We start from the raw sequence: 24,472 nt of genomic DNA, 5'->3' as shown, positions 1-24,472 counted from the left end.
ATGAACTCTGTGAAAAGCACAGGCACATGTGAAAAACTAGGGATGGAAAAAACTATAAATACAGAAACAAACACCCTCTGCCTGGGGAGAAAGAACATTCAATGAGGCAGGGCACCTCAAATCCTCCTCTGAAACAAGGCAGGGAACAAACGGTTGAATGAGGAGAACAGACATCACTACAGGTGCTCAGAGGAGGAAGGGGCTAAGGGAAGAGCTGGCACCAGGAGGGACACAGAAACTGCACCTGGGGCAGCAAGACCTGGCAAAGCAGGGGGACATCTCTGTAAGCTTCCTGCCTCCAAAACCACCTAGCCTCGGTGATACATGGAGCGTAAGGTCACAGAACAAGGCACACATGATAAACAGAAGGACAGAACATGTTCCCACTTTTTTGAAATATAAGTCAGAAAGAGAGAGGAGAAAGCATGAGCACAAGCAGGGGGAGCACCAGGCAGAGGGAGAAGCAGGCTTCCCACTGAGCAAGGTGCCTGGTGTGGGACTCGATCCCAGGACTCTAGGATCATGACCTGAAGGCAGACATTTAACTGACTGAGCCACCCAGGCACCCCATAGTACCACTTTTATACACATAAAAAAGTGTTTGCATATGCACACAAAACCAGAACATCCAAAATGTTACCAATGGTTACTTCTGGTCTAGATGGTTGAGACAATGAGGGATTTCTGTTGCGTATAGTTCCTTCTTTGTGCTTTTCTTCTGTTTGCAAATTTTCCACAGTGAATAAATGTTTTACCTTTTTAAATTATTGAACTCCTTTATGAAAGTGGAATGTTAAATCTACAAATCAATTAATTACAGTACTTACTAAATGTCCAGTTTGTGCAACAACACTCTAAGATAGATAGAACAACACTTTCTACAGAAGGTGAGAAAATAAGTAGGATTCATTCAGGGATACAGACCCCTCAAGAAATGTCTCCTAAAACAACGCTAAAAAATAGATTATCCACTTAAAAATCCTAGGCTTATAGAAAGGAGCATTTAGACCAATCACTCTCTATCACAGTCGACTCTGAATCACAGATGCTGAGGGAGAAGAAAGCGGTACAAGTACAAATTCCCAAATACCCTTGAGTACCCCCAAACAGGTTGTCTTCTCCTCAGAATTAATGGTGGGTGGGTCAGTCAACCCAAGAGCATGATGGAAGATTCTGAAATTCAACCTAACATTTCCTATGTGCCAGAACTCCCACCCAGACATGAGAGTGCAATCATTAATCTAGAACCAAACAGAGCTCCCCTGTAAAACCACTTATTTTCTAAGAATCCTTGGAAGAGTCCTACCCAAGCTGTGATCCAGGCTGAGTTTCGAGTCACCCTGTGGACCAGGCCGCCTTCACAATGCCGCAGGCCCCTGGTGGCCAAATCAGGACATCAGAGCCCAGGTAACCACATCTAAGTCAGCAGGCTTCTAGAAACACGAGCGCACCGCTCAATTTCCTTTACCAGTGGGAAAAGGGACTCCAGTGCAGAAAGATTCCAAGCCATTTCTCTCCTGCTTCCAGTTGGATGTGGTTTCAGATCCTTTGTCTGATAGGCTTTGCCTCTAATTACCAGGGAGGACTATGCAGTTAAAACTAGGTAAAAAAGCAACTCTGTCAAAATCAAACTCAAATGAGGTAGAAATGCTAACTCCTTGGTTCTCAGGTTCCACAGCCTAAGACAGAGGGCAGCCTGGCTCACGCTTTCCCTGGGGGGTTGGGATAAATATTCCTATTAAAAAGGAAGAAACCCTGGCTCTCTTTCCTTTCACCTCCTTCCCGGCTGTGAGCAGAGTTACAGCATGAACAATGGGATTATTAGCAACATTTACGAAGCATGAACCACAGTCAGAATTACCCAGAGCTGCCTACAACTCACCTTACAACCTTTTAATTTCACTTCACTGTTGCCAAGGACTTGCCTTCCTTGACTAAAGCTGCTGAAATTGTACTTATTTTTAGAAGCCAATTATTAAGTAAATCAATGGTGCTTTTGTGAAGGTTTTCTATAGAAGAGACAAATGCTTTATGGAAAAAAAGGAGCTCAAAAGCTTTTACGCCTGCCTGAGAACCATTCCCCCTGAATCCTCAGGTCACCAGTTGCTCAGCTACCACCTGAGCAGGAATCTACTTCCCCCAGGGCAGGAGATTCCTATCCTGATCAGGGGGCATCCATTCACCCCCGGGGTCTCAACCATCCAGACAGCGCAGTACAAGCACAGCTTCTTTCTAGCAGAGGTCAGCCCTAGGCTGTGCGCTTTAGAACATGGGTGAATTTGTCCCATGGATCCCAAGGACACAAATTCATTTTAAGATGCATCTAAAAAATGATGTGGGCCAGGGATAGATGGGCAATATGTGGTCCAGCAAATAAGGCAAAACCGTAAGCTTAGAATCTGGGTGCTGGGTTTACAGTGTATCCTACACCTTGCTGTGTTTAAAATTGTCCTAATTAATGAAGTGTTGGGGGAAATGTTAGCCACAAAGAACACACAGAGACAGTGACAAAGAAGCCAAGAACCTCTGAAGTTGGGATGTGGCTAATGCACAGGGTCTAAACAACACCACCTTTGAAATGTGGAAGCTGAGACAGAACAGAAATCCCCAAAGAGAAGTGGCAATGAGCAGTCAGAGAGCTCTTCTGTCAGAGGAGGCCAGGATAGGAGCACTCTCGGAGGAAAGGCTGCTTAGGGGCGAAGAAGGCATGAGTGGGTCCGGGGCTAGAGCAGAAAGCTACTCTGGAGCGTGGCTGCTTAGACCTCAGGCCACAGAGCTCCACCACACGATCCTGCCTCCGGTTGCTCTGAGCTTCTCTGTCAGCATTAACATACTGTTCCAGCCGCTCAGTGCCTGGGGGATACCTAGGAACAGAAAACCCCAGGCCTAACTCTCTCCCACCATGCCCCAGGCCTGACCGTGCCCTCCGCATCTGGGCCTCCTTCACTCAGCCACTCGATACATTTCACCCAACAGGCACCAGACACTGTGTTTGAACCTCAAAGGTTCTGACCCTCCAGCTTCTGAAAGCCAGCTTTCTAGGCTCAGGCTCCCTGGGGTAACTCCAGAGATATCTTCTGTTTCTGTGGGAGGACCCTACCGTGCCCACAAAGCCAAATCCAGGAGAGGAAACCTGACCTGAAGATACTGGAAATGGACTGAGAGGATGGGAAACCGACCCTTGTCCCGTCCTGAGTCCTTGTGTCCCCCTGGAGGGAAAGGTTGGGTGGGAAGGGCAGAGCAAGAGGAACAAAGGTTGTGATCAACAGCCAAGAATCCAAAGTGAATAAAGGATTCCAGAATGAGGAAGCCTCACTACAGGTGCATTGAAGACAAATAAAAAGACTGAATTCCTCACAGCAAGAGGCGACATAAGGCTAACAGAACAGGTTCCAGCAAGTTCTGAATAAAGGAAAAGGCCGCTGCCTATCAATGTCTGGGGCCTAATCCTAACCTCTGAGGCAAGCACCCCCCGGAGTTCAAACATGCTCATCCGACACATAGCATCCTTGTTCCTCTAACAAAGGGAGAACGCTGAGTGGCAGAGACGTGGAGGGAATTCAGGAAGTTACCTGATGGCTCAGAAGACAGCATGAGATGACACAGAGCAGGTGCTCAGGAGCCCTTCTGTCCACACGGACAATCCTCACCTAAGAAGGTCCTAGAGCACAGCCATCTGGCCTGCGACCAGCTCTGGAGAAGAGAGAGGCTGCTCACAGGCTCTCCATGCCCCAGGGCTCCTGTGGCACCCTTCACATCACAGGCAACACAAGTAAGTGTTTGTGAAGCTGAACCCATGCTAACTAACGTAAACCCTGAGTGGCTATAAGTGCCCAAATCCACAGAGACACGGGTGTTAGCGGGAGGCAGGACCCCTAGAGAAGAGCTAGCTGCTCCAAACATTTCTCTGCACAGACGAGAAAATCCTGAGAGCCTAAAATTTAAAGAAAGCAGACCTGGTCAGAGACACTAGTTAGGACTGAGCTCACCGACATTTATTGGTTATAGAATTTGGACTAAGCTCTCAAGGCCATGTTCCCTGCATCTACCACCTTAGGGAGGGTGGTCCACACTGTGTCTCACAGGAGAGGGCTGATGGGATTAATAATTTCCACGACATGGAAAGGACTCGCCAAGTGATGGGAGAGCTAGTCACTGTTATGTCTAGCCATGCCGCCACCCACCTTCCATTATTGCAGTAACACTTACGAGGGAAAAGCCTCCTCTGGCCATTACCTCCAACCTCTCCCCATTCTAGTTCTCAAGGACCTTCCCTCCCAGTTCCCCATCTTCATCCAAAACTCCGGGCAAGAGCTAGAAAATCAATCATCATCAGCACAAAGCACCCAAGAAACCCAAAGCATAAGGGACAGCCCCCTCCCCCTGCGCCGCACCCCACCAAAGGGAGGCTAAGACCCAAGGGGAAAATATCAGCACCCCAAGACTGAGGGAGGACCAAACCAGACATATTCACATGTTTCCCAGAGGCTGCTGCACTCCCCTTCAAGCAAGAGGAAGGAGAGCTTTCTCAGTGACCTTCAGGCACGCAGAAGAGGTTTCAGGGTCTGTATTCCACACGGCTCCCCACCAGTCAGCAGATGCCTCCAAAAGTGTGCACAGCACTCCCCGATCGTTCCCATGAAGAGAAGTTCAAAGTAATGGGGCTCCGGCAAGGGACAAACCTCCCTGGCAGGTGTTCCTGGAGTTCATTAAGGCCAGGCCCCGGGGCTGTCCTTCCAGAGGTCAGGGCAGGAAGGAAGTACAGCTGCTGAAGGGCACTCCGCCTGAAACTGAAAGCGCGGCAGCCAGAAGTGCGCAGACTGGGTCACATCAAGCCCTTGTCTCTGAGCTGTCAGCTCCAGTGAGAATGAAGCGGGCACTACTGTTCACAGAAGCCAGGCCTGAAGTCAGTGCCCCAGGACTGACTCCGTTATCTTCCCTAATCCTTGAGGACTCATCAACTAAGAGGGAAGTAGAGGAATGGCCATTGTACAAAAGCAAGAAACAAGAGAATCAGAAAGAAACATGCCCAAGGTCCCGACTAGAAGGTGACAGTCTGTAAACAAGTCATTATTGAGCACCTGCTGTGTGCCAGGACTATTCTGGGTGCTGGAGACACAGTGGCAAACAAGACAGTGTCTACATGGATTTTTGTGGAGAAGGGAGATATGAATAAACATCTCAGATTCCAGGGCACCTGGATGGTTCAGTCATTAAGTGTCTGCCTTCAGCTCAGGTCATGATCCCAGGGGCCTGGGATCAACCCCGCATCAGGCTGCCTACTCAGTGGGGTGCCTGCTTCTCCCTCTCCCACTCCCCCTGCTTGTGTTCCCTCTCACTCTGTCCAATAAATGAATGAAATATTTAAAAAAATAAAACAAAAACATCTCGGATTCTAAAGTCCCCTGTTGCCTCATGGGGACAGGGAAAAACAGCGATCATGAAGCCAGCTTCTATCTCTGAAATTCTGGCATCCAGGATGGAAACAGAGCCTTAATCACTATCCAGGGGATTCAACAAAGTACTGGCCTTGGGGTCCGACAGCCTTGGTTTAAATTCTAATTCCATTAACTAGCTGCAGGACCTTGGGCTAGTCATTCATTTCTCTGGGCCTCAGTCTCTTCATTTGTAAATCACAAATGATCTACCCAGCCAATGAGGTTGTTGAGAAAATGCAGTAAAGTATCAATCTGTGTTAGGCAGTACATGATGGGATATATACCTGACACATTAATCTGTATTAGTACTACTAACATGATTATTGTTGTGCACTGTTACTGTTAACGATTACTATTACTGTTAGGCACTGGGAAGAGCAGGAAGGGACTCCAGGCAGCTAATGGTACAAAGACTGGTAACTGGGCGCCTGGGTGGCTCAGTGGGTTAAGCCTCTGCCTTCGGCTCGGGTCATGATCTCAGGGTCCTGGGATCGAGTCCTGCATCGGGCTCTCTGCTTGGCGGGGAGCCTGCTTTCTCCTCTCTCTCTGCCTGCCTCTCTGCCTACTTGTGATCTCTCTCTGTCAAGTAAGTAAATAAAATCTTTAAAAAAAAAAACCAAAAAAACAAAAAAACAAAGACTGGTAACTCAGGTCCACACAATTAATCTGTAAGCGCCCCCTTATTTGCCCCCTCTGATGTGTACCAGGTGGTGTTACTTCTCTGGACGCCAAAAGAACCCCTCCGGACTGTCCTGAAAGCAGATTACAGTCTCTGAGGACGGGAATGTCTCATCTCCACAACCCCAGAACTGGGTACCTAGCACATGACACTGCACATCATAAATCATAAATGGACTTAAACTACACTAACCAGATTTTACCAAGAAAAATGGGAGAAAAATGGGAGATGTGCTCTGGGCATTCCCACCAGGGTTACCTGGTTGCTGTCACCGATCTTTGTAGAGAGAAGGGTATCTCAGAAAGAGGCCTGTTGTCTTTGGTTATCATTCCAGGTTCTACAGTCACGCTTCCCAGATGTCCAAACAGGGATATGGATGCAAGGAGGAACAGGGAGGCAGCCGGTCGCATCCCAAACCAAAGACGAGCCCAGAGCCATCCGACTCCCAGACCACTGCCCCAGAGCCTGGAAGACTGCCACATACCATGTGCTCCATGCAGATGCTGATCTCGCCATCGCTGTAGAATGCACCGTAGAAGCCCACGATGTAGGGGGAGTTGCACTCGTGTAGGACCTGAAGCTCCCTTATGATCTGGTTCCGGATTGCAGGTTTGATCTCCAGGTGAATGAGCTGGGGAAAGAGAGGTAGGAGGAAAAGAGGCTTTAAAAATACACAGAGGTGGGGCGCCTGGGTGGCTCAGTGGATTGGGCCGCTGCCTTCGGCTCAGGTCATGGTCTCAGTGTCCTGGGATCGAGCCCCGCATCGGGCCCTCTGCTCAGCAGGGAGCCTGCTTCCCCCTCTGTCTCTGCCTGCCTCTCTGCCTACTTGTGATCTCTCTCTCTGTCAAATAAAATAAATAAAATCTTAAAAAAAAAAAAAAAAAAAAATTAAAAAAAAAAAAAAAAATACACAGAGGCATGAATGCATGGATGGATGGGAGCGTTCTTCAATGCTTAAGCTCTTAAAGGCACCAAGAGAGGAGACATGCACGGCGTAACTAACCAGTTTCCACCTGACCAAAGCACTTGGTGCTAACCTATCAAGGCAGGTATTAGTACTGGACTGGAATAGCTGGAGCCAGGGGAGGGTGGCTGTGCCTCTGTTCCTAGAGCCAAGAGTGACGAAGAGGGAAGCTTACCCCTCCCAAGAACAAAGTCTCCTCCAAAAGGACCTGTGAAGCTGAGAGATGAGGGGAAAAGCAGCCTTGAGGACCGGCTGACACCCAAGGGCTGCGGGAGTGGAAGGGTATAAGGAACTGGGCATGTGGACCTCAGCTGCCCAGGAGATTGCCCCTTAACCTCTGGACCCTGAGGTAGTGGACAGCCAGCCGGGGCCTCAGGTGCCACCTTATGACCCCCTCACACTGTCCCTGGTTTCATCCAGGAGACAGGTTGACAAACACATCCGCCATATGAAATGGGTACTGAGTAAGACTAAGCCACCAGCAAGGGTCACAGACAAGGAGTGCCAGAGGACGTGGGAGCTGTGGTTATCGTGGTGGGCTGGAGCAGCTAGCAGAAGCCAGACGGGAGGTGGGCCGTGGAGACGGACACTGCTTGAAAGAAGGAAGGAGTGGCCCGAGCAAACATTTGCTGGTGGGATTAAAGCTGGTGGGCCAGGAAACACGCAAGAGCCCGGCCTTCCTATATCAGGGGCCACATTCGGAAAGAGGAGGACCACGGGTGGACAGAAGTCCACCTCCAACACCGCAGGCTACATGGGGCCATGGCAGGGAGCAGAGATATCACACCGCAGGGAGATGCAGAAGTGCCCACAGGGTTGGAATGCAGGCAAACAACTTGAAATCAGTGTCTAGTGCATCGCTGCCTGGCTAAATGAAAGTGTTTTCTCCTGCACGGGAAAATGGCAAAGAGGCCCCCTGCATTCTTTCCAGAACACGCAGAAGGCTAAGGAAGGTCACCAGCCATTCTTTTCCAGTCTGGGGGTGGGGATGAATACACTGACACACCACCAGTGCGTTTATCCTATCAACTCACAGATAACAGGAGCTCAAAATTCAAACAGCACAAACAGGTACTGAGTGAACAGTCAGTCTTCCTCCCAGTGGCCCCAGGCCCCAGATCTTCCAAGAGATAATCCAATTACCTATTCACCAAGGCCAACCTGATTCAGCAACCCCACCTTTTTAAAAATTTTTTTTTTATTTTAAGTGGCCTCACCTTTCTGGCCATGACCAGGCCTGATGGCTTGTGGGAGACCTTGAACACCACACCACCGTTGCCTGCGCCAAGCTCACTGATCTTCTCAAAGTCATCATCCTTCAATTCCCCGACCTTCTGCTTCTGGGTGAGAAAGGCCTCAAGGCGCTTCCGCTGCTGCTCATCAAGCTCCAGCTCCTCAAGCTTCTTCTGCAAGGCCTCCAGGTTGGTCCTGTCCCAAAGGGGGAGCGTGAGTTAGAACCGACATCAGAGGGGTCTCCCCCAGAGAAGTATCTGTGTGGTGGAGAGTTCCAGCTCTGGGGCCAGACGGAGAGCGGACGCAGGGGTTCTGGGGAAGGGTTCCATGCGCGGTGGTTCTGGGGCCTTCACTATACCACCCGACACCCCTCGCCAGTGACACCCTTCTCCTTTCGAGGCCTCAGTTTCCTCATTTGTCAAACAAGGGAATTAGATCTCTCTCACTATGCTGCAAGTCTACAGAAGGAGCCAAAGAATCTACTAAAATCCTGAACGAGCCACCTTCATCTGCTTTAAAATCCTCCTTCCACAGGTCCTTCTAGTATTGGATTTATTAAGCTAACACCATACACGAAATAAAATCTATTTCCTAAAAAAAAATCTATTTCATTAAACTGAAATTAAACCAAATAATCAAAACAGGCTCTAAACTGAATGGCAACAGCAGAAACTCCTCTCTAATGCAACCAGGTCAGGAGCCAGGTTAATCAAAGCAAGGAATCCTAAAAATATATAACTAAAGTTTTTATTTTTGCATAATATATATAAATGTGCATTTATTCACCCATCTTCTAATGTAGGTAGGACAAGGCCCTCTCTTTGAATAAAATTCCACTGGTAAGAGCCCCACACCATCCTCTCACATGAACCAGAACAATACACTATCATTTCCAATGCCTGATTCTTTAGAGTAAAAACATAGACACAGAATATCAACAAAAGGGGTGCCTGGGTGGCTCAATGGGTTAAAGCCTCTGCCTTAGGCTTAGGTCATGATCTCAGGGTCCTGGGATCCAGCCCTGTCGCATTGGGCTCTCTGCTCAGCAGGAAGCCTGCTTCCTTCCTCTCTCTCTGCCTGCCTCTTTGCCTACTTGTGATCTCTGTCAAATGAAGAAATTAAAAAATCTTAAAAATATATATATATCAACACAAAATTGTTAGAGTTTTAGGATTTCCCCCCATCTTAATGCTCATCTAATTGTATAATAATGTTTAGTGAGCTGGACTTACTGAGTCTTTCCAGGGCTTTTAATTAGTGGTCAAAGAGGGTGGGGAGGGGCGCCTGGGTGGCTCAGTGGGTTAAGCCTCTGCCTTTGGCTCAGGTCATGATCTCAGGGTCCTGGGATCGAGTCCCGCATCGGGCTCTCTGCTCAGCGGGGAGCCTGCTTCCTCCTCTCTCTCTCTGCCTGCCTCTCCATCTACTTGTGATCTCTCTCTGTCAAATAAATAAAATCTTTAAAAAAAAAAAAAGAGGGTGGGGGACCCACTTCACCTGCAGGCGTGTTTCACCAGTTTATCTAATATTTAAGTATGTTTGTTTCATAATTACAACGCCAGCCACAACCATACAAACGACGCTGGGAACAAACCGGCTCTTGGTAAGCACATAATTTCGCCGGTGGGTGCAGAGGTTGAGTGGGCAGGGCAGAGCGGCCTGCAAACTGTGCATTCAGCACGCTGGTGGGCAGTACTGAGTTTTCAGAGAACAGAAAAGCATTCGTTACTCCAGGGAACTCGTGAAGGAGTCAGTGGTAAAGAGCTCCCACTGTGTTTCAGGTGATTTTAGCCCTAAACAAACACGGCAACAAGACCATCATTACACACCAGAAGGCTGGAGCCCGCCCCCAACATATGCACCCCACTTCTGAGCTTCATGGGTGGGAGTAAGCATCATCTTCCACCCTTCATTCATCCTCTTTTCCAACTCTCAAGAAGGCAGGGAGGGCACCTGGGTGGCTCAGTGGGTTAAGCTGCTGCCTTCGGCTCAGGTCATGATCTCAGGGTCCTGGGATCGAGTCCCGCATCGGGCTCTCTGCTCCGCGGGGAGCCTGCTTCCTCCTCTCTCTCTCTCTGCCTGCCTCTCTGCCTCCTTGTGATCTCTCTCTGTCAAGTAAATAAATAAATAATCTTTAAAAAAAAAAAAAAAAGAAGGCAGGGAGATCCAAACCCTCCTGCCACCCCAGTCTATGGGAAGATGCAACACACCTTACAAATAACAGTATACTAGCCACAGAGGGCACCAGGCTGTTCTCACCAAGCGTCTTCACTGGGGGCTCTTGGGGAAGGAAGGCTGGTGCCATGGACTGAACTGTGTCTCCCTCAAATCCGTATGTTGAAGGCCTAACCCCCAATGTAAGTATGTTGAGAGACAGGACTTTTAAGAGGTGATGAAGGTTAAATAAGTTCATGGGGGGGTGGAGTCATAATCAGATAGGACGGGTGGTCATTAAGAAGAGAGGTGGCCTCCCTGCCTCTGGGCACACACTGAAGAAGGCCCTATGAGGACACCAAGAGAAGGGCGCTGTCTGCAGGCCAGGCAGAGAGGCCTCCCCAAAACCCAACCACACCAGCACCCTCATCTCAGTCTTCACGCCTCCAGGACTATGAGAAAATACCTTTCTGTCATTCAAGCCAACCAGTCTATGACATTTTGTTATGCAGCCCCAACAGACTAAGATAGCTGGTAATTCTCATCCTGCTGAAAGGTTCAACTATGTCTCACAGCTGCCCCCGCCTCTCAGGGGTAGGGGCCCAGAACCAGTATGGCTGGGAGGATACTGTGCACACCTTCAGGTTTCCTGACTCTCAGGAACCCATCAATGACAACGTGTGGAGACACCTGTCAAACGCAGACAGACCCCATAGCTAAAACTTCATTGAGGTTCCGGCTGCCTATAGGGCTCAGCAGTCCACTCCAGGGGCTTCTGTCAAACACGCATGCATGCTGGGCCGGTGATGGGGGCAGGGACTGAATGGAAGGAAGTCATTCTCCTCACAGCACTGTGTACTGTTACACTTGCTCATGTGTTTAATCCTCAACAGATGCCAAACGCAAGCACAGATGGGCAAAGTGACTTGTCCAAGGTCACACAGCTACTAAGCAACAGAGCAAGCATGGAAACCTGGGCAGAGAGAATCTCTAATTTTAACCATAATGCTAGACTACCTCTTCAAAAACTTCAATACTTTCAAGGAAGGCAACGTGTTGACAGGGGTAAGATCCTAGCGGGGGCCTCTGCGACAGAAGGGCTCGACTACTCATAAAGATGGGGCACCTCCACAAAACACACTTTGCTCCAGATGCAATCCTGCCTACCCTGCATGCACATCAAGTTCAATGCTGCCTTGCAAGTAACACTGGCCACAAGAAACCCCACCCAATAGGCAAAAAGAAGAAATGCTAACTCTGCTCATTTTCCCGACTTTGTAGAAACAAGTAATTCCCCCACCTTCCAGAAGAAAAATTTAATCTGGCCTTCCTCCCTCCTCGACCTGTCTAACCACCTACCCCACCAGCTAAGGAGCTGGCTCCTCACTGGTGCGTTCAGAAGGCTGAGCCACAGAGGGACACAGTAAAGACTCCACACTGTGTTGCCCTGACTTTCCTGATGACCGGGGGTAAAACAGCACTGCCGAGCTGACAAGTCAATAGTAATCGGGAATCCCAGATCCCTACCCTGACTGCTAGCTATGCGAGCACGGACTGCTCATTCAACTCTGACACATCTCTGTCTTCTCTCCTGTCAAACGGAATCACAACTCTATGCTTCCTTCACCGGGGAGGACCAGAACAGAAAACCACGGGAAGAACTATGGGATTCTGGCACGCTTCTACACTAGTGTTAGGGCAAGTGCAGGTAGGCTGGAGGTGGAGGAGCTGCTGCCAAGGCAGCAACAATGGAATCCAGAAGTTACTACCTTTTTCCTTAACAATTCTTAAAACTCTTGAAAAGTTTCTTAAAGGAACTGTTGCAGAGGATGAAAGACAAAGGGTTTTATCTGAAGGTGAAAGGAAAATCCTGGCATCTCAGCGGCTTTCAGTACTCATTAAAAAGAAATCAATCAATAACGTAGCTGTGTTTAGTACTGCTTCCTCCCGTTCGGGGAGTCAGTGATGTTCCACATGGTTCCTGCCCTGCCCTACCCGAAGCTGAAATGCTTCCAGCAAAGGAAAAGGGGGGCCTGTCACCCCTCAACCACACCATCAGTCTCCACATCTCGGAGGACCAGAACCGGTCTCTTGCACAATCTTTGGTTTTAACTGAAATCAGCAAAATCAGGACTATGGATCAAGACAGGGCACTGGAGGGGCACCTGGGTGGCTCAGTGGGTTAAGCCTCTGCCTTCAGCTCAGGTCATGATCTCAGGGTCCTGGGATCGAGCCCCGAATTGGGCTCTCTGCTCAGCAGGGAGCCTGCTTCCTCCTCTCTCTGCCTGCTTCACCGCCTACTTGTGATCTCTGTCTGTCCAATGAATAAATAAAAAATTAAAAAAAAAAAAAAAGACAGGGCACTGGAGCTCAAAACAATAAATCTCTCTCTCTCTCTCTCTCTTTCTCTCACACACACACACACATACACAGTCCTCCAGGGATCAGCTGTGATGTCTGCCTCCCATCACCCTATGCACCATAACAGAGAGAAAATAACTCACAGCAACATGAATTCTGCACCATGGCTGTCTTACAATAAACACAAGTGCATCAAGATACAGGAAGATTATAGGTTTGAAATGGGAAGGCAGAGAAGAGCAAGAAATGTGGAGAAAAACAAGGGTTGTCATTTGTGTTCTGAAAACACCAAGGAGGCACAATGAAGTGGGTGGAGAAAGGACGATCCTATGGGCAAGAACATCTCCTTCCCTCTCCCTCATCCCACCCATCTGCTAAGCCCAAGGGCAATGACTGCCACAACTGGAATCTTGCATTTGTGGCTCCTGCATTTAAACCAGGAAGCAGCATAAAACGTAGCACAGGGAGGGACTTCTAAGACCCTACTGGACCCATTCTACAGGTGAGGAAACTGAGATCCAGAGAGGACAAAGTCACATGCCTTACGGGCAGCTAGCTCTCCCAATTCCTAGAACAGAGCACCTTTCAAGGCCCCACACTGCCATCGCCAACCCTGATGGTCACTGAGATGGGAAGCTGACCTAAAGGAATGATTTAAGGGGGAGGGAGATAACATCTGGACAACGGAAAGGGGTCGTCAAACTGCCACACCCCAACAGAAATGGGCCACAGCAACATGCCAACACCAGCCAGCGGTCTGTCACCAGCCTGAGCCTTGCTCTAGCCTGGGTGGCAGGCTCTGCCAGGGAGGAGCCCAGAGGGAAGAGCAGAAGATGACAATCAATGACCGTGCTGGAGCAAAGAAAGGGTCCCAGCATGGGCAGGGGGTGTCCTCAGGGAGCTCGGGGACTCGGGAAGTTCTCTCTCCCTGTGACATTGGGCAGGGAGGAATGCTACTGGGGCTGGGAAGAAAGAGAGGAGGCAGAAGACCCAAGCCAGGAGCAAACAGTATCAAGAGACTGACAGCAACCCCTCCAACCTCACCCTGTATGACCGCCATCTGTGAGATCTTGGGCAAGTTACCACCCTTCCTGGCACTCAGTTTCCACACCCAGTTTTAAAATAAAAGTACAAGGGGAGGAGGAGAGAAGGGAAGGGGAGAGTTGTCTAGTTCGCCGTCTCTGGGATCCAACCACACCCGTCAATTTGACAACCAGCTGAGGAAGTAGAGTAAGACTGAGTGCGTGTTCAGGTTGAAAAGCCAAAGATCTTCAAGAGAAGGGATATGGGGGGGGAGAGGAGAGAGAGATGAACTGGCTTTGGGTTCTCTACAGAGTCGAACATGGATGCGGGTCTGTGGGGGTTACAAAGAAGGTGCCTGGGTGGCTCAGTTGGTTAAGTGTCTGCCTTTGGCTCAGGTCATGATCTCAGGGTCCTGGGATGGAGGTCCACCAAAGGGTCCCTGCTCGGCAGGGTGTCTGCTTCTCCCTCTCCCTCTGCCCTCCCCTGATCATCTCCTTTCTTTCTCTCCAAAATAAGTAAATAAAAGTATTTTAAAACAAACAAACAGGGACGCCTGGGTGACTCAGTTGGTTAAGCGGCTGCCTTCCGCTCAGGTCATGATCCCAGCGTCCTGGGATCGAGTCCCACATTGGGCTCCTTGCTTCGCAGGGAGCCTGCTTCTCCCTCTGCCTCTAGCCTGCCACTCTGCCTGTGCTTGCGCTCTGTATCTCTCTCTCTCTCTCTCACAAATAAATAAAATCTTTAAAAAATAAACAAACAAACAAAACAACAAAGAGTCTGAGAGAGGAAGGAAGAATGGGCCTGAAGGGGGAAGGGAGTGAGGGCCCACGGCACAGCTAACCGATTCCAGACTCCACCCCAGGCTAGCCCATCAGTGTTAGGGAGTGCAGTTTAGGCTAGCCCCAAAGAGCACGGTGGAGAAGGGGTTCTGTACCCTTACCCCTCAAACCTATAGGCCGCTCTGGGAAGGAATGCTCAGCTCACTAGACAATAAAATTCTAGGGTTACATAAGAAAGAAGCCAGATGGAACAACAAAATATGTGTTCTTCTGCATCTATGTCAAATTCAAGGAAAGGCAAAACTAATCTACGCAGTTATAAAGCATAAAAGTGAACACGCTTTTGGGTGGGGGCAGTAACCAGAAGGGGACATATGATGGTTAATTTTATGTGTCAGCTTTGGCAGGGCCACAATGCTAAGGTATTTGGTCAAACTTTATTCAGAAGGTTTCTACAAAAGTGGGGTCTGTGGGGAGGGGAAAGGGGTAAGAATAACATTTAAACTGGTCAACTTTGAGTAAAGCAGATTATTCTTCATAATGCGGAGTGGGACTCATCCAGTCAGTTTAAGGCCTTAAAAGAACAAAAACTAACCTCCCCAAAGAAGGCAGTGTGCCAGCAGACTGCCTTTGGACTTAAGTGCAAGTCTACCATGGGTCTCCAGCCTGCCAGGCTACCCTGCAAACTGTGGACTTCAGAGGCTTCTGTAGTTCCACAGCCAATTCCTTAAAAAGCTGCAGTCAGGTCAGTGTCTGTCTGTCTCTAATCTCTCTCTCTCTCAATTTCTATTTCTCCCTCTATATATATGCATATATCTTGGATGCTGTGGTCTGATTTTTTATTCCTTTCCTTCTTGTGTCTCAGTCTGGACACTTTTTTTTTTTCAGTTTAGATTATTTCTACTAACCTATCTTCAGGGTCACTGATTCTTTTCTCAGTTGCCTCCAGTCAGCTGACAGACCCCTTGACTTCCAATGTCATGTTTTTGAAATTTTCTAGCATTTTCACTCATCTTTGGTTTCCATCTCTTCTGAAATTCCTCATTTGTTCATGCATGTTGTCCATAATCACAGGTTATTTTAAAGCCCCTGTCCGTTCATTTCAACATGTAGATCACCTCTGATTCTAGTTCTACCAACGGTCTTATCTCTTGTAAGTTGTTTTTCTCTCTCTCGATTCCGTGTCTTTTAACATTACACTGAATGGTACACACTGTACTAGGAGAATAAGGACTGAGGGACATCATCTTTATGGTGAAATGGGCACATTCTTCTGTCGTGCTGTTAGCATGTATTCGCTGGGAGCTGAGCTAGGTTTGGGTTTTCTGGTGAACACTGGTAATCTCCGTGCACCACAGGCTGCCAATTTCTCCAACAATGAGTTTTATCTTGTGCTCCGAGTGGAGCCTGAGCTGCAGAGATTTTTTTCCCCCCTCACCGTTCCTAATCCTCCCTCAGCTTTAAACCGTCCCGTAATGCCTGGCCACAGAGTGAGATCTTTCCTCATTCCTCTGCCCCTCCTCCAGAGATTGAGCACAATTATTTTACATAACACCCTCACATCATCTCTGTGACCACCTTTTATTTCTTATCGCATCATTGATTTGAAGTGACCTTAGCTCTCTGTATTCCTCTCCCTGTGTCACAAAGGGCCTTCTGGTGCCCAAACGCATGCATCCTCAGAGAAGGCCTGCAAAGACAAAACAGTCCATATCGTCACAAAGGAAAAGGCAGTGAGGATGAGAAAAGGGTCAGTGGGGTGTACATGTGGTCAAGAAGAAATGACTAGGGCCTCAAGCTGTACAGCCTGGGAAGCCAGCCACCATACCTATGGTAGTGATAGGGAAGTTCTCTCCAGTCCTGGGCCAGCCTCAGTCTTAAACAGGCCCCGCGAACACGGACTTGCCCTCCTCTCCATGGCAACCAAAACGACCTTGCATCTGTGGCAGATCGTGGGCAGGAGAAAGCTTCCTCCTCTACCTCCAGCCACAGACCTCTACTTTGTGTTGGTGTTGAACCCAGCTTTGGGCTTAGACTCTTAAGCGGCTATGGGAAGACAAGCTTTAGAACAGCCGTTCCCCTGCCTGGTTCATAATGTGCTTCACTGAATTTAGCAGAAGTAATTCTTTCCCTTTTCCTTGATGCTGGCTGCTAATGTAAATCGTTTTTTGACCGCCTACTCTCCACTGCTTGCTGACAGACGTATAGGTGAGCAAAGTCTCACAGTTGTTCTGGAAAGCAGCCCCCAGATCCACCTCCAGGGCCAGTGACATATGTAGGAAATCAGCTGCTTCTGGGTCAGCACAGAACTGGCCTTTCACAGTGGGACATAAAACTACTAGAAAGAATAAAGAAAAAAAACATGGCACGTGGCTGCCATTTACTCTTTGCTGCAGAAAATAAGTGTGAAGGCTTTGGGAGTCAGAAGACTTGGGTTCAACACAGAAAGCAGTCTGTCAACTATTCACGTTACTTTATCCTCACCTGTTCTCACAGGTAAATCAGGAGAGTTAAACTAGGTGGTCTTTAAAGCCCTTTTCAGTGCTAAAGTTCTCTGATCCTAAAACCAGATTCATCCTGCAGTTTTCGAAGAACAGAACTTTGAAGCTAAGTCCCAGGGCCATGCATCTCTGCAAACATGGCGGCAGGCTTCCCAGGCCGTACAGCTTGAGGCCCTGGTCATTTCTTCTTGTCCACATGTACACCCCACTGACCGTTTTTCCATCCTCACTGCCTTTTCCTTTGAGACGATATGGATTGTTTTATCTTTGCAGGTCTTCTCTGAGGATGCATGCGTTTCGGCACCAGAAGGCTCTTTGTGACACAGGGAGAGGAATACAGACAGCTAAGGGCACTTCAAGCCAATGACGTGATGAGAAATAAAAGGTTGTTGTGGACAGGGTGCCTAGCTGGCTCAGTCAGTAGATCTTGTCTTGGGGTCAGGAGTTCAAGCCCCACAATGGGTATAGAGCTTCCTTAAAAAATAAATATAAAAAACAGTTGCTGCAGAGATACCTTAAAAATGGAATGTAAAAAATGCTGAAATCATTTAAGGTGCTAAACAAATATTTAATAGTATTGGTTAGTAAGGGTAACATTTAACTTGCTAGTCCTCCCTATTGATTTACTGAGTACTGTGCGGCCAGTACTCTGCTAAGGTAGATGAGGCCCTTTCATCTAACACCACCATGATGTGATCACCACTGTCAGCCTCATTCTACTGATGAAATTCCTGCATCTTCATGTTTTCATGTAATAAATAATCTGGCAAAAACGTACAATGTAGTTGAACACTGCCCTGGGGCGCTGGGATGGCTCCGTCAGTTGAGTGTCTTGACTCTCCAACTCTTTGATCTCGTGTGAGTTCAGACCCAGTGTGGAGCCTACTTTAAAAAAAAAAAAAAATACTGACCGTACCGCCTTTCAGTGGTTTCACCACCATGCCCAAAAAAGGACTGGGGCAAAGACAGTTTTGTAGGTCCCCTAATTTTCTCCAGAGGCCTGGGACACAGCTCTGCAGTGCAGGAGATGCTGGCATCATCAGCCTAAATCTTATAGGAATAGAAGCCCTGAACTGGTTTGCAACAATGAATAAAATTTATTTTTTTTTAAAGATTTTATTTATTTATTTGACAGAGAGAAATTACAAGTACATTGAGAGGCAGGCAGAGAGAGAGAGAAGGAAGCAGGCTCCCTGCTGAGCAGAGAGCCCGATGCGGGACTCGATCCCAGGACCCTGAGATCATGACCTGAGCCGAAGGCAGCGGCTTAACCCACTGAGCCACCCAGGCGCCCCATGAATAAAATTTAGATAGCAAAAAAAGGAGAGGGGCGCCTGGGTGGTTCAGTGGATTGGGCCTCTGCCTTCGGCTCCGGTCGTGATCTCAGGGTCCTTGGATCGAGCCCTGCATCCAGCTCTCTGCCCAGCAGGGAGCCTACTTCCCCCTCTCTCTCTGTGCCTGCCTCTCTGCCTACTTGTGATCTCTCTCTCTCTCTCTGTCAAATAAATAGGTAAAATTTAAAAAAAAAAAAAAAAGGAGAAAGGGTATTCTAGTGTGGTCTGCTCTGTAGAAAATGGAGAATAAGGCTGTGATGAGCAAAAAAAGTGTGAGAGGAATGTCACATAAAAAAGAGGGTCCTGTGAGCACCTGGGTAGCCCAGTAGGTTAAGCCTCTGTCTTGGGCCCAGGTCATGACAGAGCCCCACATCAGGCTCTCTGCTCAGTGGGGAGCCTGCTTCTCCCCCTCTCTCTGCCTACTTGTGATCTCTCTCTGTCAAATAAATAAAATATTTTTTAAAAAAGAAGAAGGTCCTGAGGGTCAGGACAAGTGTTTCTCTTTCATTTCATTTTCAACCAAGTAGCTTCCAGGCCAATCAACAAATGTGTTTCAAAGTCAAGAAAATAGGTTTAATTAATAAGGGGATAAACAGGGGTGCCTGGCTGGCTCAGTCAGTAGCGTGTGCAACTCTTGCTCTCACAGCTCGGAGTTCAAGCCCCACACTGGGTGTGGAGCCTACTTAAAAAAAGAAAAGAAAAAGGATAAATAATCACATATTCCTACCCTTAGAAAACCAAACAAAAGCAAACAAAACCCAAAAACACTTCCTGGAATCAAAGAGCCTCCTGAAATGATACAAACTGCCTTCCCATAGCGTGTTTCTGCAGAGAGTCACGCTGAAAAACACACGCACACACCCACACAGAGGAACCTCTGGAGTGACAGGACCACCCACTCACACAGACTCTTCTCAAATATTGAACAACATCCTGAATCGGAGAGAGGGTGTCGTATTGTTGCTTGAAAGAACTGACAGACTATGGTTTCTTCAGCTCCAATGGACAAAATTTGTTTCATATTAGCCACATATGAATTAATTTCTAAAGGATCAGTCTTTCGGAGAAGTACCAAGAAAAAAAAAAGTGATGAAATTTGGAGACAGGAGAGCAGGGTGGGGGGAGGCGGTGGGGATCAGAAGATGGAGGGTGAAAAGAATAATACTGTTACTTGATGAGGACAAAAGAGGGACCTAACTGTCTGATAAAGAACGAAATTTAAGAGACTCTTAAATGCTAGCCATATTATTCCCATTAACTCACTTCATCCTCACAACATTAAAAATTACATATGTTGTTCCCATTTTACAGAAACGGAAATGGAGGCCAGGAGCGATTAAGACCAGGTAGGCCTGGAACTCCAAAAGTTATCTTTTATTCACACCTTGGGCAGAAGAGTTCAGGTCCTTCAAATCATCAGCCAATCACACCTGTATTTCCTGTTAGTGACTTATTTCCTTGAGGTTCCTGGAAAGGCAACAAATTAAATCTACCCAGAGAGGAATTCCTTTCAGAGGAACATCCAAGGCTGAGTCATTTGGAGGGAGAAGGAAAGGACACGGCCCAGGTGAAGCACGCCAGTAGAATGAGTAAAAATTCAGGTGGCCTGAAGACAGCCAGGGGCCTACTGAGCGTGGCAGGGTAGAGAGGAGGGGCAGGAAGTCCTGGAAGGGAGAAAACACCATGGACAACCCAAGTGAAACGTCCATGAAATATGTGGTCACCATCCGAGGAACAAGGGGAGCCTTGGGTCTGGTGGTGGCCACACAATAGGTGTGTTCCTGAAAGGACCAGCTGGTTGACTGTGGCCTTAGACAATGTATTTGACCCCACCCAGTCCCTGCTCTTAAGATGACTAGGATAAAGACCTTTTTGAAACTGCCTATAGGGGCGCCTGGGTGGCTCAGTGGGTTAGAGCCTCTGCCTTTCGCTTGGGTCATGGTCCCGGGATCCTGGGATCAAGGCCCACATGAGGCTCTCTGCTCAGCGGGGAGCCTGCTCCCCCAACCCTCCACCTCTCTACCTGCTTCTCTGCCTGCTTGTGATCTCTGTCTGTCAAATAAATAAATAGATAGATAGATAGAAAGAAAGAAAAAAAAAAAACTGCCTATGTAGGAATGCCTGGCTAGCTCAGCCAGGAGAGCACGTGACTCTTGATCTGAGTTCAAATCCCATGTTGGGCATGGCACCTAGTTAAAAAAAAAAAAGAGAGAGAGAAAGGAAGAAAGGAAGGAGACTGCCTATGTAGTAATAGCCCATGCCACTCTATGACTCAGCAGTGCAAAGCTGCTCTTCAATGAGAGACAGAAGTACAGGACCCAATGTGACAGTCATCTTGGACCTCATAACCCAGAACCATCAGATCAGTCAAGTCCCCAGGGCAAAAAGGGAAAGAGCCAATGCTCAGAAGCACAGCTAAGGCAGGAAGATACAGTCAGAGGTAACACAGACTAAAAATCTGTCTCTAATTCAAGTCCACACAAAGAAATCATCAATTCTCCAGACCTGTTCCTTCCTTAAATACATGAACACACGTTTATGACAGCTTGGCCCTTCTCCTTAATCAAAGTACCCACAAGAGGGGTCAACAAACCTCACCTCTGAGAACACATCATCTCTGGACGAAAAACCCCACTCCCTACATCACTGTCTGGCAATGAGCAAAAGAAGCCGGTCTCAAGACCACGACTAGAAGTCCGTACAAGTGCTCGCTTTGGAGAAAACTACTAGTCAGGCCCTCAAATCAATAGCAGTTGGCCTGTCACGGTCAAAACCTACCTGGCAGAAGGAACATCACAGACCAGAGAGAACCAAAGCTGACTGTGCTGGCATCTGTATTCTAAAAGTGGGGGAGGTAAATGTTTGTGCTAACAAACCCCCACACAACAGAGGCTGCCAGAGGACCAGAAGGATTGCCCATAGTTTAAAAGGGCCTGATCCTCAGCCACAGCATAAGCAAAAGCAGGCCTAAACAGCATGTAGAGTAGAGCTGGAGAAATGATTAATGCTGCAGAGTAAGATGGGAGAAGCCTATTTGGAGAGTGGCTATAAAGTGAACCAAGAGGAAAGGAGGTACCACGGCAAAGGGGCAAAGGTCATTTAAGACCAAAGCTAGTTACCACCACCAGATGTTAAGCTGTCTGTACTGCTAGAATGTAATACACCCTCCCTACACCAGACCCTCAGTCCAATCTGCTGTGCACGGAAATAGCTTTGTGTTTATTTCATTCTTATTGTTGTTTGGAGGAAACCAGGAAAAAAAGGGCCAAATTCCAAGCTGATTCAACACAGAGCAACAAGAAGAGAAAAAACAAAAAACAAAAATGGGAACCATGGGTCCCAGAAAAGCAAAAGTGACCATGAGAATGTAAAGCTGCAGGACTGCTCTAATCTAGAGGAGGGCAGGGGAGGCTGAACAGACATCTGCCTTATACCCATTTACACCCACAGCTGTGAAAATGCAAGGCGGCTTTATCACAGAGCAGCCACTGTGGAACAGGCACTATCTGTGCTCGAGGCTAGGAGGGTACAGATGAGGAAGACTTAGGTCCCTGCCCTCACCAGGCATTGTGTGTGAGTGTGCATGTGCGTGTGCGTGTGCGTGTGTGTATGAGAGAGAGAGAGACAGAAAGAGAGAGAGACAGAAAGGGTGACTGGGAGATAAAGATATAGAGATGATGGGGCGCCTGGCTGTCTCAGTCAGTTAAAGTGTCTGTCTTCAGCTCAGGTCATGATCTCAGGGTCCTGGGATCAAGCCCCACACTAGACTCCCTGCTCATAGGGGAGCCTGTTTCTTCCTCTCCTTCTGCTGCTTCCTCTGCTCGTGCTCTCTCTCTCTCTGTCAAATGAATAAATAAAACCTTAAAAAAAAAAAAAAAAAAAAGGTAAAGATGAAAGAAAGAAACAGGGATCACAGTGCAAACCAAACACAGGGAAGGATACCAATGGCAACAGGGTAAGGTAGACCATAATTCTGAAAGTGAGGTGGGCAGAGGGGCCTTTGAGAACAGAGGTAAGCCTCCCCGTTCCATATAAGACGAGGAAGGGAAAGAGAAGGTCAGCAAATTTAACGCCCAGGTTTAGTCCTGAAGGATAATCCAACTGTTTGCAGCAAGAGAAAAAGCACTGCAGGCTTGGGCATCAGCACAGAAGTTACAGGCCATTCCAAGTGGCTGGAGAGTAGGTGCATCCATCCAGAAGGGTGGACAGATGAGGCCAGAGGGTAAGCTGGGGCTAGACCATGAAGGGCACAGTACACCAGGCTCAACAATCAGGTTTGAGGAAAAGGAAGGGATGTAGGGGAGATGTTGGTCAAAAGGTACAAACCTGCAGTGGAAGATGAATAGAGCCTAGAGACATCATGCAAAGCACAGTCAACAATATCGTACTAAGACAGCAAAGCTGCTAAGAGATTAGATCTTAAATCTTCTCACTACAAAAAAGACATAATTATGTGATATGATATGTTAGCTAAGGCTACGGTGGTAATCATATCACAATACATGTATCAACTGGCATGCTTATATGTCAATTATACCTCAAAAAAGTAAAAATCTTATGTTTAAAAAAAAAAATTAAAAAGAGATGGTCCCACCACACCAGCCTATAATTAGAATATTCGCCTCAGGGTGTTCAGGGTTCAGCAAAGAGCAGTCTGACATCTTAGCTTCTAAAAATGCCACAAGTTTTTTGTTTTTTGTTTTTTTTAAAGATTTTATTTATTTGACAAAGATCACAAGTAGGCAGAGAGGGAGGCAGAGAGGGGGAGTAGACAAGCTCCCCGCTAAGCAGAGAGCCCAATGCGGAGCTCAATCCCAGAACCCTGAGATCATGATCTGAGCCGAAGGCAGAGGCTTAACCCACTGAGTCACCCAGTCACCCTTTTTTTTTTTAATTAAAAAAAAAATTTATATGCCATAAGAATACTTTTTATATCTTTAAAAATCTAAAATACATGCAAACCATCACAATGTGAGCAGGATGCAATTTAAGTGTGTGGTTTTGGAGTCAAATCACCTATAAGGTATACTGTGCTTGGGCAAAATAGACCTGCGGATAAGTGCGAAAATTCTATTTTGGAACCTTCACAGAAATGGAGTCAAGAGCTCTGCATCTCAGAAGACATACAAGTTTCCTTGAGACAAAGAGTATGTAGAAATCTGAACTTTAAAAGCAGCTGAGCTCAGCTTTCCAAATCCTAGGAAGCCACAGGGATCCTCTTCCAGATAATTAAACTCTCATTACCTTGTCCAAAGACAGACTCAAAGAAGCCTTTACCAATATTTCTCACAGTGATCTATTGTCCTGGATCCAATTCCTAAACCCAACAGTGATCTGCATTACTGCTATTTATACAATCCACGTACAAGTGGTGGCTGCTTTTCCAGGGATGCCTGAAGCTCACCAAATTCAGTTCACCTGTTTTCTTTCCTACATGCCTTACTGAATCCCAGAGGCTATTTTTATTCGCAAAATTACACTGTGAGTAATTTACCTCCAATGTACAAACCTTTTGCTTTTACCAAGTGGAACCAAGATTATGGAAACAACTCTAAACTTGAAGTCAGGAGCTCTGCAGCCAGTAACAGGCCATCTAACCCTGAACCTTGAAATAAGACTACACTCTTGTCCCTGTATCATGAGGGACTGTTAAGAGCACCTGGAGAGATAATGGGTGACAATGTGTTCTAAAACAGGTAAGTAAACACATCAAAGAGACCAAAACAAAACAAAACAAACCCCCAAAAACCTTTCTTCTAAATTACTCTAGGTTAGGGGTGGTTGGCTAGAACGCGTGACTCTTGATCTCAGTTGGTGGAACGTATGATCTCAGGGTCCTGAGTTTGGGCCCCATGTTGGGTGTAGAGATCACTTAAAAATAAAAGCCGATAAATAAAATGATTCTTGGTTAGAATTAGAAGACTGTGACTGTGATGACATTTCACATTAACTGTGAATCCTCAAACAACATTAAATAACCGATGATCAAGATCAGAAAACAAAATCTAC

General features: G+C 47.4%; 1 protein-coding gene across 2 annotated transcripts in view; it reads right to left on the bottom strand.

Annotated features, from left to right (window-relative positions):
- MAP2K1 (mitogen-activated protein kinase kinase 1) overlaps nucleotides 1-24,472 on the bottom strand; it is an 81,037-nt gene that overhangs the window by 31,959 nt on the left and 24,606 nt on the right. For both annotated transcript variants that reach the window (XM_059180885.1, XM_059180886.1), the window contains exons 2-3: nucleotides 8,299-8,509; nucleotides 6,602-6,748 (exon numbers count right to left, since the gene is read on the bottom strand). In XM_059180885.1, the coding sequence (XP_059036868.1) occupies nucleotides 6,602-6,748; nucleotides 8,299-8,509 (358 nt within the window). The remainder of the gene's footprint in view (nucleotides 1-6,601; nucleotides 6,749-8,298; nucleotides 8,510-24,472) is intronic.

Source organism: Mustela lutreola, chromosome 7 (genome assembly GCF_030435805.1).
Source record: "Mustela lutreola isolate mMusLut2 chromosome 7, mMusLut2.pri, whole genome shotgun sequence".
Lineage (NCBI taxonomy): Eukaryota > Metazoa > Chordata > Mammalia > Carnivora > Mustelidae > Mustela > Mustela lutreola.
The sequence above is the reverse complement of the archived record's forward strand: the minus strand, read 5'-3'. Positions and strand labels throughout refer to the sequence as shown.